General features: G+C 50.6%; 1 protein-coding gene across 2 annotated transcripts; it reads right to left on the bottom strand.

The window, feature by feature from the left end:
* Positions 1-152: 152 nt before the first annotated feature.
* On the bottom strand, positions 153-13,453 carry LOC144734783 (guanylate-binding protein 1-like). 2 transcript variants are annotated; one of them, XM_078617154.1, is made up of 10 exons: positions 13,147-13,450; positions 10,855-10,982; positions 9,770-9,879; positions 7,157-7,412; positions 6,373-6,550; positions 5,790-6,082; positions 5,069-5,290; positions 4,596-4,698; positions 4,186-4,289; positions 153-3,374 (listed from the first exon to the last, which is right to left on the bottom strand). In XM_078617154.1, the coding sequence occupies exons 1-10, from the start codon at positions 13,376-13,378 to the stop codon at positions 3,201-3,203; spliced, it is 1,800 nt and encodes a 599-aa protein (XP_078473280.1). In that variant the 5' UTR covers positions 13,379-13,450; the 3' UTR covers positions 153-3,200. The 2 variants fall into 2 exon arrangements, with proteins under 2 accessions (XP_078473280.1, XP_078473281.1); XM_078617155.1 differs by lacking the exon at positions 153-3,374 and having other exon boundaries at positions 4,219-4,284; positions 13,147-13,453.
* Positions 13,454-14,094: the final 641 nt, after the last annotated feature.

Here is a 14,094-nt window from a genome sequence, read left to right as displayed (position 1 = left end):
CACCGCTCGCGTGCTGCTACTGCTGCTGTTCCGCTCTCCTCCCGTCGTCAGGCGCGGACAGCTCCGGCTGCAATCCGCTACAGACTTCGTCTTCGTCCCCCACGCGTTTGTCCCACTCGTGCGCAGACGTGATGATGATTCCGTGCAAAAGGTTTATGTTTTGGTGTTTAAACATCTTAACGCCGCCTGTTTTATTGCCAAGAAGCAGGGTACACAACATCTTCTGATAATCACAACGGGCACACGAGTAGACACCGACATCCCCCTACCCCTCCTCGTGTGCCGTGCAGACCTACATCGGTGCTCACACCATCACCACCACCACCACACAACCATCACCACCACCATCACCACAAATACCACCATCAACACCACCACCATCATCACCATCAACACCATCACCACCACCATCATCGCACCCGCACCACACCACCACCATCATCACCACCATCATCACACCATCACCACACCCGCACCACACCATCATCACCACCATTAGCACCACCACCATCATCATCATCACCACCACCATCAGCACCACCACCACACCACCATCATCACCACCACACAACCATCACCACCACCATCAACACCATCACCACCACCATCATCACCATAATTACCATACCCGCACCACACCCGCACCACCACCATCACCACCATCAGCACCACCATCATCATCACCACCACCATCAGCACCACCACACCATCACCCACCACCACCATCAGTATACAGGTGTTGTGTGTGTGTGTACAGGTGTTGTGTGTGTGTATATATACAGGTGTTGTGTGTGTGAGTACACACGTGTACCACGTACATGCGAGTTGGTGGGGTGGTCGAGTCGGTGACCCCATGTACACTACACTCTACACTACTATACACATGAACAAACGGCTCAACGTCATCTCGTTGATTATTATGAATGGAACATTAAAGATGGACCATATAGTAAATCCAGAGACCCACAGAGAGATATATATACTCATAGACCTATAGATAATCGTATGTATGTATGTTCAACTTCTTTCGCACCGTACGTAGTTAACCATACTAATCGGAGGTGCGGGTTTAGGACAACAGACTAAACACAAAAAAGCAGTTTTGAAGAAATTCGTTTTCAATTTGAAAGTTCATAAGCTGAAGCGGCTTCATAATATCAGAAGAGCGTTCCAGACGGCCGCAGAAGCGCGTCTGAAAGCGCGCGACACGGTGACCACCTTTTGTTCGATGGTTTGCCAAAAGTCACCGCTGCTGCGAGGATGACCGAAGTTCACGTGATGGTTTATGCCCCTTGACGAGATCAGCGAGGTATCATGGTAATGTTACATTGTATACTCCCGAATACCGTACTATATTGTATACTATATTTACCCACGTGTTTTACAGCCCTTAAAATATCTAATAAGCATGTGCTCTATTTAAGACCGTACGCAGGTGGATTGCTTCACTGTTCCGGCAAATTGCCCGATGATGCTGGTTGATGTAATTACCTGCGAAACGTCGTACTACTCAAATTTAATTGTAAATGTTGTGGATTTACTCTCCAACACGCCAGTGTGCTGAAGTAGTAACTAGTTGGCGTTTTATTTACGTGGCAAATCCCTTACTGATTGGCTGTGTCGGGTGGTGGAAGGCTACGGCACATTTATACTTACAGCGATCTAACCCAAGAACCTTCATTTTGAATAATATTGGTCGCGAAAGCCTGCTACGTGTTAAACTGATATAAGAGTGTAAAGGCTTATTATATATCGCCGTGATAATAGACAAAGGTGCGTCACCGCAATCCCCATCAAAGCGCACGACGGGCGTTCAAGGCGTGCAGGCTGAATCCCTCGTTCCACGGCAATTCGATGCACGGAATTTCGCTGCAGCGTAACTTACACGCGAGTGTGCAGATTCGATATACGCGACGTTGTAATCGCATTGACGGAATTGTGAATCTCACTAAATCGTAATGTGTTTTTTTTGGTGGGGAGGGAGGGGGGGAAATCCTCGCGTTTCATATCACCACAGTGGTCCAGATGTATTGTGACCCACCAATAAATTCAACCGTAAAATGCTATTTCCTTTGCATATTAATTTTTTGTTTTAGAGAATTAATGTGCATCACAAGACATCTGGACCACCAGTACATTCTTTTTTATTTCGCGACTTATTTTGAGTATCATTTCCTCATAAATTGATCGACGTTCTATTATATTTGCTTTACAAAAACAGGACCCTGCGGGGTGGGCTGGTAGGAACGAATAACCAAAGAATATAAACATAATGTATTATGACACTTGTTTAGCCAGGAAAGCCCCACTGAGTCTAAAGGTTTTTGTAGGGTCCTGCCAAGTGTTTGCAGTAGGGGGCGATGTTGCTACACCTAATCGGACGACCCGAAGGGAGATTTTGAGGCCTAGTTCTAGGCTTTAGGCCTAGCTGTAGGCTTTATGGCGCTGTGAGTTAATTTTTAATTTAAATGTTTTAATTATTAATGTATGATTTAAATGTTATAATTATTAATGTAAAAGCTTTACATGTAAATGTTTCTATTTTAAAACATCAGGGAATGTAACATTGTTAAACATTAACTCCCTTTCACACACGCGGGGGTACGATACGAAGGGAGACTTTGAGGCCTAGTTCTAGGCTTTAGGCCTAGCTGTAGGCTTTAGGGCGCTGTGAGTTTTTTATTTAATTTCAAAGTTTTAATTAAAAGCTATCTCAGGGAATTATAAGGGAAGGTTACACGTGTTTAGCCAGGAAAGCCTCATTAATTTAAATGTTTTAATTAAAAGCTATCTGAGGGAATTATAAGGGAATGTTACACTTGTTTAGCCAGGAAAGCCTCACAGAGTCTAAAGGTTTTTGTAGGGTCATGCCAAGTGTTTTCAGTAGGGGGCGATGTTGCTACACGTAATCGGACATCGGACGGACGGACAGACGATGTAATCTATTGTAGGCTGGTCCACTTCGTTCCTACCAGTAAAAACGCCGCACTCTAAAGTACCGCTTTACTGGTACTTGGTAGGCCTTGGGGTCGGAATGCTTTCCCGAAGGAACGCGCCTCCAATTATACGACGACGAGAGTCGACGGGGAAAATCCAAGTTGGAATTTGCGGACTTTCTCTCCCTTTTATTTTTTTTTTAACGGGCAACGTCGCTGGAACCTTTCTGCTCCGTGTATCGAGGGGACGCCCTTGCGCTCCTATTACTTCTGAACACTGCGCAATTGCAAAAGGTGGAAGAGATCCGTCAGCATGGGCTGCACAGCTTTGGCGAATTGCTTGAACGGATTGTTGGGTTTGCTCGTGGAAGCGTTCGCCTTCATCGCTGTCATCAGCTCCATGTGTCTCCACTTCTCTTCGCGAGCCCTTTCATTGGCCTGCAGAAGGACAACAACAACAACAAAGGGTTCTAGATTTTAAGCTTTCGTGACTGCAAGGATTCATACTCTTAGGTTTTTTCCGGTAAAGTCACGTAGGTAAAAAATTAAATTAAAATTAGCTCTTTACTTGATACAGCAATCGTGCTGTGACGGTTCCACCTGAAGACGGAAGCTTGTGTTGCCTCCGAAACGTCGTGATTTTTATTTTACTTTTATAAATGTTTATTTAATTTTTTACCTACGTGACTTTACCGAAAAAACCTAAGAGTATAGAGTATCAAAGGGTTCGGCTTTTGTGACGTGCGTGTACACGTGTGGGAAATAAAAACCATTTGATTTAAATTAAACTTACTTTTTTTATTTACCAGGTAAGGCCCACTAAGTTATTTAGCTTATTTTTGCAGAAGCAACCTGGCCACAAACGATAGTTCAACTAAGTGGCTTATCATCACGTGGACATTTATAGCATCGAAATACTCCAGACGCGTGATGTTGACTCCAAATGTGGAGGGAAAACCCAGACGACCCGGAATAAACTCATGCAGAACAAGGGGGCAGCATCGAAACTCAATAGAGAGAAATGCGCCCACGTTGAAAACCAGGGCGTTCTTCCTGTGAGGCACGAGTGAGACCACTGAGTCATCCACAGTGGTGAATTTAATGGTGAAGATGATAACGACGATGATGATTATGATGATGGTGGTGAAGACCGTTCAGCCAGTCTTGGCAGACACATTGCAGGCGACGCGTCAGCGCAAGAATAAGAGCCACTCCGCTACGTGGTACACGCGGGTCGTGAATCTGGCACCTTCATCTGCTCCTCGAAGGCTTGCATGTGCGCTCGCTGCTGATCATTTTCCGCCTCAAGTGCTTTCTTCTCGAGCTCCATCTTCAGCTCCATGGCTTCCTTTTCTGTCCAAAAAAGAAACACATTTCACGCGCGCGTTCCAACCGTGAATCGGCTGGTGGCGATCCACTTTAGCGTCTCACTATAGTGGCTGTAGTGAGACAGTGTAGGGTCTCACGATAGTGGCTAGAGTGAGAAAATGCAGTAGCTCACTACCGAGGCGGCTCAGCCACAGCACGGGGGCTCAGGCTCAGCTCCGAGCCGGCACAGAGATTAAGCGCGTGGCTCAGAGCCGGCTTCTCGTGAGCCGGAAGCACACCCGAGCTGAGCCGTGGCTACGAATGCGCTAAGGAACGAGCGCAAAGGCTCACCGAAGCGCTCCCTCTCCCTCTGCGTGACGGTCTTGTCCAGCAGGAGCAGGTTATGCCTCCCTTCCTCCTTGCTCTTCATAAAGACCGCGAGCTGGTTTTCCTTCTGCGGATCCACGAGGCGTCGGGCAAGGGTGAAAAATCGAAAGTTGGTCACGGCGCTCGCCTTGACAGAGATGCACAATAGAAAATTGAACAACAGCAGCAGCAGCAGCGGCGACAACGATTTTACGGTCACCGCATCGCGGCGCTTTCAGGTGCGCTTCCTCGGGCTGTCTGGAATGCTCTTCCGTCCGATATTAGGAAGCAACTGTAGCTATGCACTTTCAAATCATCTAGATTGTAAACTAATTTTGTTGGAACTGCTTTTTTGTGATTAATCTGTTGTCCTTCCCCGCACCTCCGATTGGCACGGTTGGCTCCGTACGGTGCCGAAAGAAGTTCAACACCAGCACATACGCAACAAACATGAGTACCTCGTCTCCCAGGCCTTGCGTGGCGCGGTAGGCATCCCTCAGCTTCTCCATGAGGCCCTCATACTCCAGGAAAACCCCGGGCTTCATAAAGGCCTTGTCCTCCCCCTGCTGCAGCTTCACTCGGATCGGCTCGAACAGCTCCTGCAGGCGCCGCTCGCACCGCAGCGCCGAGGCCTCCTTGTTCTCTTTGACCAACTTCAGGTACTCTTTGGCCAGGGCATCCTGCGACGACAAAAGCGTGACAGCTCGCGAAACGTCACACTGCGGCGGCCATGTCGAATTGGGCAAAGGAATCTCACGTAGTCAGTTTAACGCGTAGTAGTAGTGGTAGCCTTTCGCGACCAATGTTTTCCGTAATAAAGTTTTTTTTTTTGTAGAGGTCACATCGCGTTGATATAAATTAGTCGGCAAACTCACTACCACCAGACAGCCAATTGGTAAGCTTTGTCACGTGAACAAAACGTGTCGATTAGTTACTGCTCCAGCACACTGGTGTGTCGGAGAGTAATCCCACAACATTTACAATTCGAGGAGGACGTTTCGCTGGCGATTACAGGCGATAGCCAGAATTATGTTAACATAGTTACGACACAAGGGCAGTGCAATTGGAAAATGCACCTCTGGTGAGCACCTCCGATTAGCACGGTTAGCTACGTACGGTGCGAAAGAGGTTCAGCTTGCATACGTGCATACACACACTTTGTCTGAAGGCTCCACTCACCATGAGCTCTTTCTCGTGCTCGCCCTTACTGTCGAGCAGCGAGCGCTCGTGGAACAAATCCACGGCGTCCCGCGTGCCCTGCTGGTGCAGGTGGCCGAGCTCCTCCGCTGTGAGGAGCGGCGTCAGCTGGTCCACCGTCACGGCGATGGCCGTCCTCTCGCGGTAGAGCGCCAGCGCCTCCTTCTTGGCCTGCAGGTTGGTGAGCGTGATCACCTGCTCCAGGGCACTCTCGATGCAGGGCACTGTGCCGTTGCGCTGCGCCGTCACGTACTGCTCCGCCAGCTGCACGAAGGCTGCGCACGCACGGAGAGAGACGCGGAGAGAGACGCGGAGAGAGATGCAGACGGTCCCGGGGAGATGCGGAGAGAGACACGGAGAGACGTGGACAGAGACGTGGAGAGACACGGAGAGGGACATGGAGAAAGACACGAAGAGAGACGCGGTAGCACGCGCGGTGCGAGCACGGCGAGCTACGACTACGTCAACTCATCTCAAAACTTTACACGCCGCGCACTCTACTCAATAATCTCCGGTTGATGGTGGTACGATCGACTTAAGAAGAGTGCTCCTTGCGACGGCTCACATTGGCCGGTGAGGATGGCGCCGTCGATGTGCATGATGGCGGCTCGTCCCAGCACGTGGCCCGCGAACTCCTCAGCCGTCGTCAGGAACTCCGGGTCGAGGCACCCATCTGGGAGTTTCTCGATGAACTCCAAGTTCTCCCGGCGCGTCGGCGTTGGAAACATGAAGCACTTCCGATCCTTCGGGAACAGAAGCACGCCCCGATTACCACGTGATGGTGGGGGGCGGTGGGGGTTCCCTCTGATATATAATTATTTGTCTGCTGCTATAAATGTTACGCACGATGATGAGCCACTTCGTTGAGCTATCATTTGTGGCCAGGCCGCTTCTGAAAAAGAAGCTACCAGCTCAGTGGGCTTTCGCTGGTAAAATAAACAAAATCAATTTACGTTATATATTTAAAAAACCTCTTTAAACATACAAGTAGTTTCACGGAAGTGAAGAACACACTTGGAACGACCTGGCAGTAATAATCGCACGCTCAGCGGCATAGTCACGACATTATCAGCTCAGAGGGTGCAGCAATCGGTCAGGTTGGGGACCCCAGCATGTGATTTGTCCCGCACGGTCGCACCCGGACTATTGCCTATCGCGGCGACTCCTCTTGCCTCATCGCATCACCGCTCACGGTCTCCAACACTTAACGCTGTTAGGGGCGCTCCATCTCGTGGTGGTTTTCAAGGGAGGCCCAACTCGGAGCTTTGGCAACCAGGGAGCAGGTGGGGGGGTGGTGGGGGGGGCAAGGCACCCGCCTGCTCCCTACGCTTGTCACGCTACCGTCCTACCTTGAAATAATCGCAGATGAGCTGCCTCTGGTCGTTGAACTGTCGGCAGACCGGCGTCTTGCCCTTCTTGCGCATCTGCAGGCAGTGCTCCATGTACTCGTCGGCCGAGCACGGCTCTCCGTCGATGAGCAGCTTCAGCGTGAAGTCGCGCACGCAGATCACCAGCGGGGGGAAGTAGTGCTCGAAGTCCAAGCCGAGCTCGTCCTCGTTCTGGTTCACCCGCGTCCTCACGTGGTCCGTCATGTTCACCACGAAGCTGTGGCGCGAGCGGAGTGGGTGGAGCGGAGTTGGAGCGGAGTGGGGAGGAGTGCGTTAAGGGAACCGGGCAGTGCGGATGCCGCGTGGGATCGTGTCCGGAGACTCTCGCGTCTCTCTCTCGTCTACATCTCATCTCATATCGCTGTTGTTGCTGCTGCTGCTGATACCACGGTTACCGTGGTTACCGTGAACTGCACCCGTTAATTCCTCCACCCGTATTGGTTGGGGACTTGGATCTAAACAGACGCGCTGCTTTGTCTTGTCCACACTGTGTTCAGCTGACACCACAACCATCACGACACCGCAGGTCCCAACAACACACTCACTCACCCAATCAACTACTCACTCACTCAATCAACTACTCACTCACCCAATAAACTACTCACTCACTCACTCACCCACCCAATAAACTACTCACTCACCCAATAAACTACTCACTCACCCAATCAACTACTCACTCACCCAATCAACTACTCACTCACCCACCACACTGCAGGTCACAAAACTTCTCTTTCTGCTTCTTTCCTCGCACTGCTCCCCTTTGGAATTCCATCCATCCTCCCCATCCATCCTCTCTTTTTCCTACTCTCGTACTATTACCTTGCTCAATAAGGGCAATTGCCCGAAACGCCACGGGCTATATATTGCCAAATGTGTTGAATGAGGTTTTGTTGTTGTTTATCTAACCTATATAATTCATTTTTTGTCTGTCTGTCTGTCTGTCCGTCTGCGTACGCTCGCTTGCGGGGGATTTGGCTCTCGGACCGTGGGGTTCGCCAAGATTAAATTTTGCCGTTGGGCATGCCCCCGGCCCCGCGGTGAACTTAGGCATTTCCGATTTTTCGTCTCTAAACTTTAAATCGGACCGAATATCGATTTAGTGAGATTTCTCCTTATTTATTTATTTACGTTTGCCGACCGGCACGTGACGAAGCACGCCGTTGCGCATACGCGAAGGCGGTTGCCCCTGGCAACGGGCGGTTGCCCCTGACAACGGGCGGTTGCCCCTGGCAACGGGCAGCAACACGATCGCTGCGGGGTGGACGCCATTTTTAATTCCCGTTAAAAATATGCACACGCATTAACACGTGACTCTGAGGTAAATTCATCAAAGTTTCACATCCTCTTCACTCCCCCCCACCCAATGTGTGCAATTACTATTATAGGGTCGGTAGATAATAAAATTATAGCGATTAGACAGTATTATTCTAGCGCGGGGGGGGGGGGGGGTAGCGGCCCCAGCACCCAGCCTCGGCTGGGTGGGCAATCTAGGCGAGGCCGGAGGCTCTGCACGGTACTAGGCCTCGACACCTCACACTTGTATATATATATATATCACCAACTCACCTGGCAGCAGGCTATGAAAACAGGCCTCAGGAGAGGCGAGGAGAAAAGGCACACTGCTTGGCAGACCAAGAGGGAGCGACGTAAAGAACAAGCAACAAACACCTCTGGAGCTGCCACCACATTCACTTGCAATTGTTGTGGCAAGGATTGCCACTCAAGGATTGGCCTACTAAGTCATTCTCGGCGCTGCAAAACCTACAGCTGACCTTGTAAGGCGCAAAAAAATTGTGTCTCGAGACACAAAGGCCTATGTGTGATGATATATATATCACGTGGTATCCAATGTTGAGGATGCAAGAAATATAATTTGTATCATCATCTGTCTATTGCCATAGCATGCCTCTGCAGTGGAGTTCAACGTCCATGTTGCTTTAACTCACGCGATGATTCAATGCACTGGGAGGATTACAGTCTCGTTTGCAACGAGTGCCTTGCGCCAACGAAATTACGCGAAAGCAAAGCGAACAAAGTCATGCACGGGGCAGTTATACAACTTACGAATGCAACTCAGACACGTCCGCAAGTCCCACCGTTCGTTAAGTCGAGCACTCCATTGGAACCTCATTTGCCAGTAATAAATATGATAATTGTTTTTTTACCCTTTTATCTGGCAACAAAACTGACTTACTGGCAAATGAGGTACCAATGGTGTAAAATGCTTACCCCGAGCTCTCATACTCTGATGGTGCATTGTCTTTGAGTTGTGCGCCTTTTGGCGTCATCTGGTCCAACCCATGTGAGACTAGGCTCTAAGGAAAGCTGTCTCGGGTGTAGACCAATCAACTTCAAGGACAGTGCATACATTATCAGAATTATGTTTTTTTTTGCATTATGACTGCAGGTATTGCAGTCTATGCAAACATGACTCCTTGTAAAAAAAGGTGTCAGTTTTGTTGCCAGATAGAAGGGTAAAAAAACAATTATCAAGTCGAGCACTGCCTGGCACAGCAACAAAGCAAATGGACATTGTCTGCGTCAGCGGCGGCGGCGGTCGCGTTGGGAGGATACTGCAGCTGCTCGAGGCCTTCCTTGTCGAGCGTGCCCACGACGTTGTAGACCAGCGTGGTGCTCAGCAGCATGGCCATCACGAAGAGCCACGTGTCGTGCGTCTTTCCGGCCTGGGGGGAGGGGGGGCGCAAAGAGAAGAGGGTTGAAACAAATCACCGTGAAACGGCCCCTAGCGTGCTGATCACGTGCAATAACTGGTATACAGCCCCTTGGGTACAAAGCGAACCGCTAGGGATACGTTTTTTTTATTTTGAAGGTATCCAAACACGATGGCCACATGATAATTGGTTTTTAACCCTTTTATCTGGCAACAAAACTGTCCCCTTTTTTGTATAGACCACAATACCTGCAGTCATAATGCAAACAAAAAACATAACTCTGATAATGTATGCACTGTCCTTGAAGTTGATTGGTCCACACCCGAGACAGCTTTCCTTAGAGCCTAGTCTCACATGGGTTGGACCAGATGACGCCAAAAGGCGCACAACTCAAAGACAATGCACCATCAGAGTATGAGAGCTCGGGGCTAAGCATTTACACCATTGGAACCTCATTTGCCAGTAAAAAATATGATAATTGTTTTTTTACCCTTTTATCTGGCAACAAAACTGACACCTTTTTTTACAAGGAGTCATTATTGCATAGACCACAATACCTGCAGTCATAATGAAAAAAAAATGCTTACCCTGACCTCTCATACTCTGATGGTGCATTGTCTTTGAGTTGTGCGCCTTTTGGCGTCATCTGGTCCAACACCATGTGAGACTAGGCTCTAAGGAAAGCTGTCTCGGGTGTGGACCAATCAACTTCAAGGACAGTGCATACATCATCAGAGTTGTGTTTTTTGTTGGCATTATGACTGCAGGTATTGTGGTCTATGCAAACATGACTCCTTGTAAAAAAGGTGTCAGTTTTGTTGCCAGATAAAAGGGTAAAAAACCAATTATCATATTTTTTACTGGCAAATGAGGTTCCAATGACGATGGCCACATCTCTTAGTATGGCATACGATGATAATTTCCAAAATACATTGCCAAACTCTTTCCTCCCCCCCACCAGAACGGACGAGGAGATCGGCCACTGACCCCTGCCACGTCTCCCAGGCCCTCGGTGTCGAGCAGCAGCAGCCACTTGTCCTGGTGCAGTGGATGGGGTCTGGGCCAGACCCAGATGCCCTTGGTGTGAGACTGCACCGAGCAGCCCAGGGAGAAGCCTGCGGCGACGGGGTGACAACCCACAGACGCGCGTGAGTGGTCAAGGCCATGGAAATAGGTCGCGCTCGTTGCACACACAAGGGGCCGTCCATAAATGACGTCACGCACCTGGGGGGGGGGGGCGGGGTCAGACATTTGTGACGATGTGTGATGAGGGGGGGGGGGTGTTTGAGAAATGTGACGTCACATCAAAATGCGCAACTTTAAAGAAATTTAGAATTGTTGCACAGCAGGAGCTGTGCACGTTGAAGTCATCTAGATTGAAAAACTAATTTCTTTATGAACTGATTTTTGTGTTTAGTTTAGTGTCGTTCCCCCCTCCCCGCACCTCCGATTAGCGCAGTTTGCTACAACGCAAAGACAAAGATCCCCCGTATAGCCTGTAACAGGTGTTGCCTTCATGTCCGCATCTCCAGTTTCTCTTCAACCTCCCACTCCCAGCCCTGCCCCCCCCCCCGACATGTTGTCGTTGCTCGCCCTTTAATCCCTTCGAGCTGCTCTTCACTCGGCAGCGCTCCACTCCCCCTACCCCCCCTCCCTCTCTGTCTCTCCTACCTGCCCCCCCCCCCTCTCTTACCTATATGGCCTCTTGTTACAGCAGCCCTCTCGCCCACTTCAGCAATTGTTTCTTGCTGTGGTTGTCCCACCTGATGACGGGCGCTTGTGTTTCGCCCGAAACGTCGTGATTTAATTTATTTTGTTTTATTTTATACCTACGTGACTTTACCAAAGGAACCAAAGAGTATGTAACAGACTGTTGGGGCAAGTGCTGTTAGCCAGCACCTATGAAGGCCAGAGCGGCACACGAGGGGGTGGGTGGCCAGCACCACGCCCGGCCGCCTTTGTCTCCCCACACACACAAACTACACACACAAACTACACACACACACTACAATCAATAATACACAAAGAGTGACAGTGTTGTTCAATGCAAGGCCCGCGAGCTACTGGCGGACCCAGGCGGCCTTTCGTGTGGCCCCCTAACGTACGGCCACCCGACACAAATACGCGAAGGGTAAAAACACCCCCAGCACCACCACCACCATCATCATCGTGCTGCTGTCAATCAAACCCGCGATGGTTTCAAGTGGTGTGGCGGCTCTCGCACTGATGTTGTCGCATCGGCCAAAGTGGCCCCTCTGAGAATCAGTGGACTACAAAAACGGCACACACACGACACGAACACATATAACACACAAACTCAACACGCAAGACACACACCACACAACATCAGACACACTCACACACAACGCATTAAACAGCGGCGGCGGCGGTTAGGGGAAGTGAGCGACTCCACGGTTTCAGTTTGGGACGCTGGCCCCGACGTGCACGCAACCACACACAGACAAAGATCCCCCACCCCCCGTGTAGCCTGTAACAGACTGTTGGGGCGAGTCCTGTTAGCGAGCACCTATGAAGGCCGGCACGGCACACGAGGGCGTGGGCCAACACCACGACCGGCACTCAGTGGCGATGTTTGCACACCGCACCCGGGTACTCGTATGGGGCCGAGTGGACCTAGGGGAGGTCCCAGGACCGGTTCAGACAATCGTCATCGGGTTGTTGGTGGCCTGCGAGCGGGAATGGAACTCGGGTCGCCCGCTACGCGACGCAAACAACGACAACACCACCACCCGCGTTCGTGTCTCGGTCTTGCTGCTGCTGTGCACGACGAGGCGGCTTCAACAGAGAGAGGGAGGGAGGGAGATTTCATGGAGTGTTTGCCGTTCCTCCTCCGTTGAAAGGAGCGCAGACTGCGCGCACAGTGTTATTTACGACGATACTATACAGTCCGTAGTGTTGGCTACTGTGTAGTAAACCACCGTAGCGTTTGCTCATTCGACTCTGCGAGTTCCTAACGCGAGGCAGGCAGCTGTCAACATTACGGTTCAGGGTCACGTCGCTCATTACTCGGTCCCTACTGACACCCGGGCTCCCACGGAATCAGAATAAGCATATGGGTGTATACCGGCGGAATCCGATGAGCTGTGAAGCTCTTGTTCACCGATGTACCGATAGTTTCACACGCGTGTCCACGGGCCGAAGAGCGGCACGTCGTTAAAGCGCAATCACGCAGCGTTCGCGGCAGCAGATAAGAGGAGACGGTGGAGGGGGGGGGAGAAATAGAGGGGAGATCCGCGAGTACTCGAGTACGTCTCGTACCGGAGTTGGTCCCCGCGAGGCGGTTCATGAGGAAGGACTTCCCCGTGCGGTACCTCCCGACCACGGCCACCACCACCACGGGCCCCGTGACGAGGCGCGACACCGCCGCTGCCGTCTCGGGCACCAGCACGAATTTGCCATCTCCGTCCGTCACGATCAGAGGCAGCGGCGCCTCGAAGGATGAGAAGGTGGAGGAGGAGGGGGTGGAGAAGGAGGATGAGGAGGTCGCCATGAGGTCGGCAGCTTGAGACGCGAGGCTTCTTCGCGCGAGTGAGAAGAGAAGTGGGGATTTTACGCAAAATACCGCGGGTGCCGCCTCCCTTTCACAAAACCGCCCCCCCGCACCTCCCCCGGCTACAGCACAAGCGATGAGCACGGCTGGCTGCTACGTCCGGTGCCGAAGTTGAACACACTCTGGATACCAAGCCACGCGCACGCACGCCGAATCATTTCAACCATCGGAATGGAGCTGGAGCCCTTTTTGTTTACACGCAAACACGCGCGCGCGCGTGTTATGGAGAGCCGGTGGCGCAGTGGTTAGGGCTGCATTTAGAAATCACAATGGTAGCGGCCGAAACACACTGAGATCAGAGACTTGGGTTTTTAGAATTTGAATCTCAGGAAATCTGGAAATCTTGAGATGCGAGGTCTGATTCGTTGGGGTCTATATTTACCGTCGTTCCAATATTTTTTTGGCGGAATGACGGATATTGTTGCAGCCTTTCTCCTGCGTAGCACACGTGGCCGCATATCCATAAAATACGTTCAGTATTTGTCAAACATTTCAGGTGACCGAACACAAACAAAAGACCGCAAAGCGTTCATCAAAATCACTCCTTCGTGTGGCTGGCTGATGTTGATGTCGAGCAAAAGCTATGATGTTACATTCACCGTGGAAATAAACTTCTGATTCTCGTGTCTCGTTTCACCGTCTCGTTAATGCTTCTG

Source organism: Lampetra planeri, chromosome 53 (genome assembly GCF_965212315.1).
Source record: "Lampetra planeri chromosome 53, kcLamPlan1.2.h2, whole genome shotgun sequence".
NCBI classification, from domain to species: Eukaryota; Metazoa; Chordata; class Hyperoartia; order Petromyzontiformes; family Petromyzontidae; genus Lampetra; species Lampetra planeri.
Note: the sequence above shows the minus strand (reverse complement) of the source record. Positions and strands in the feature narration are given on the sequence as shown.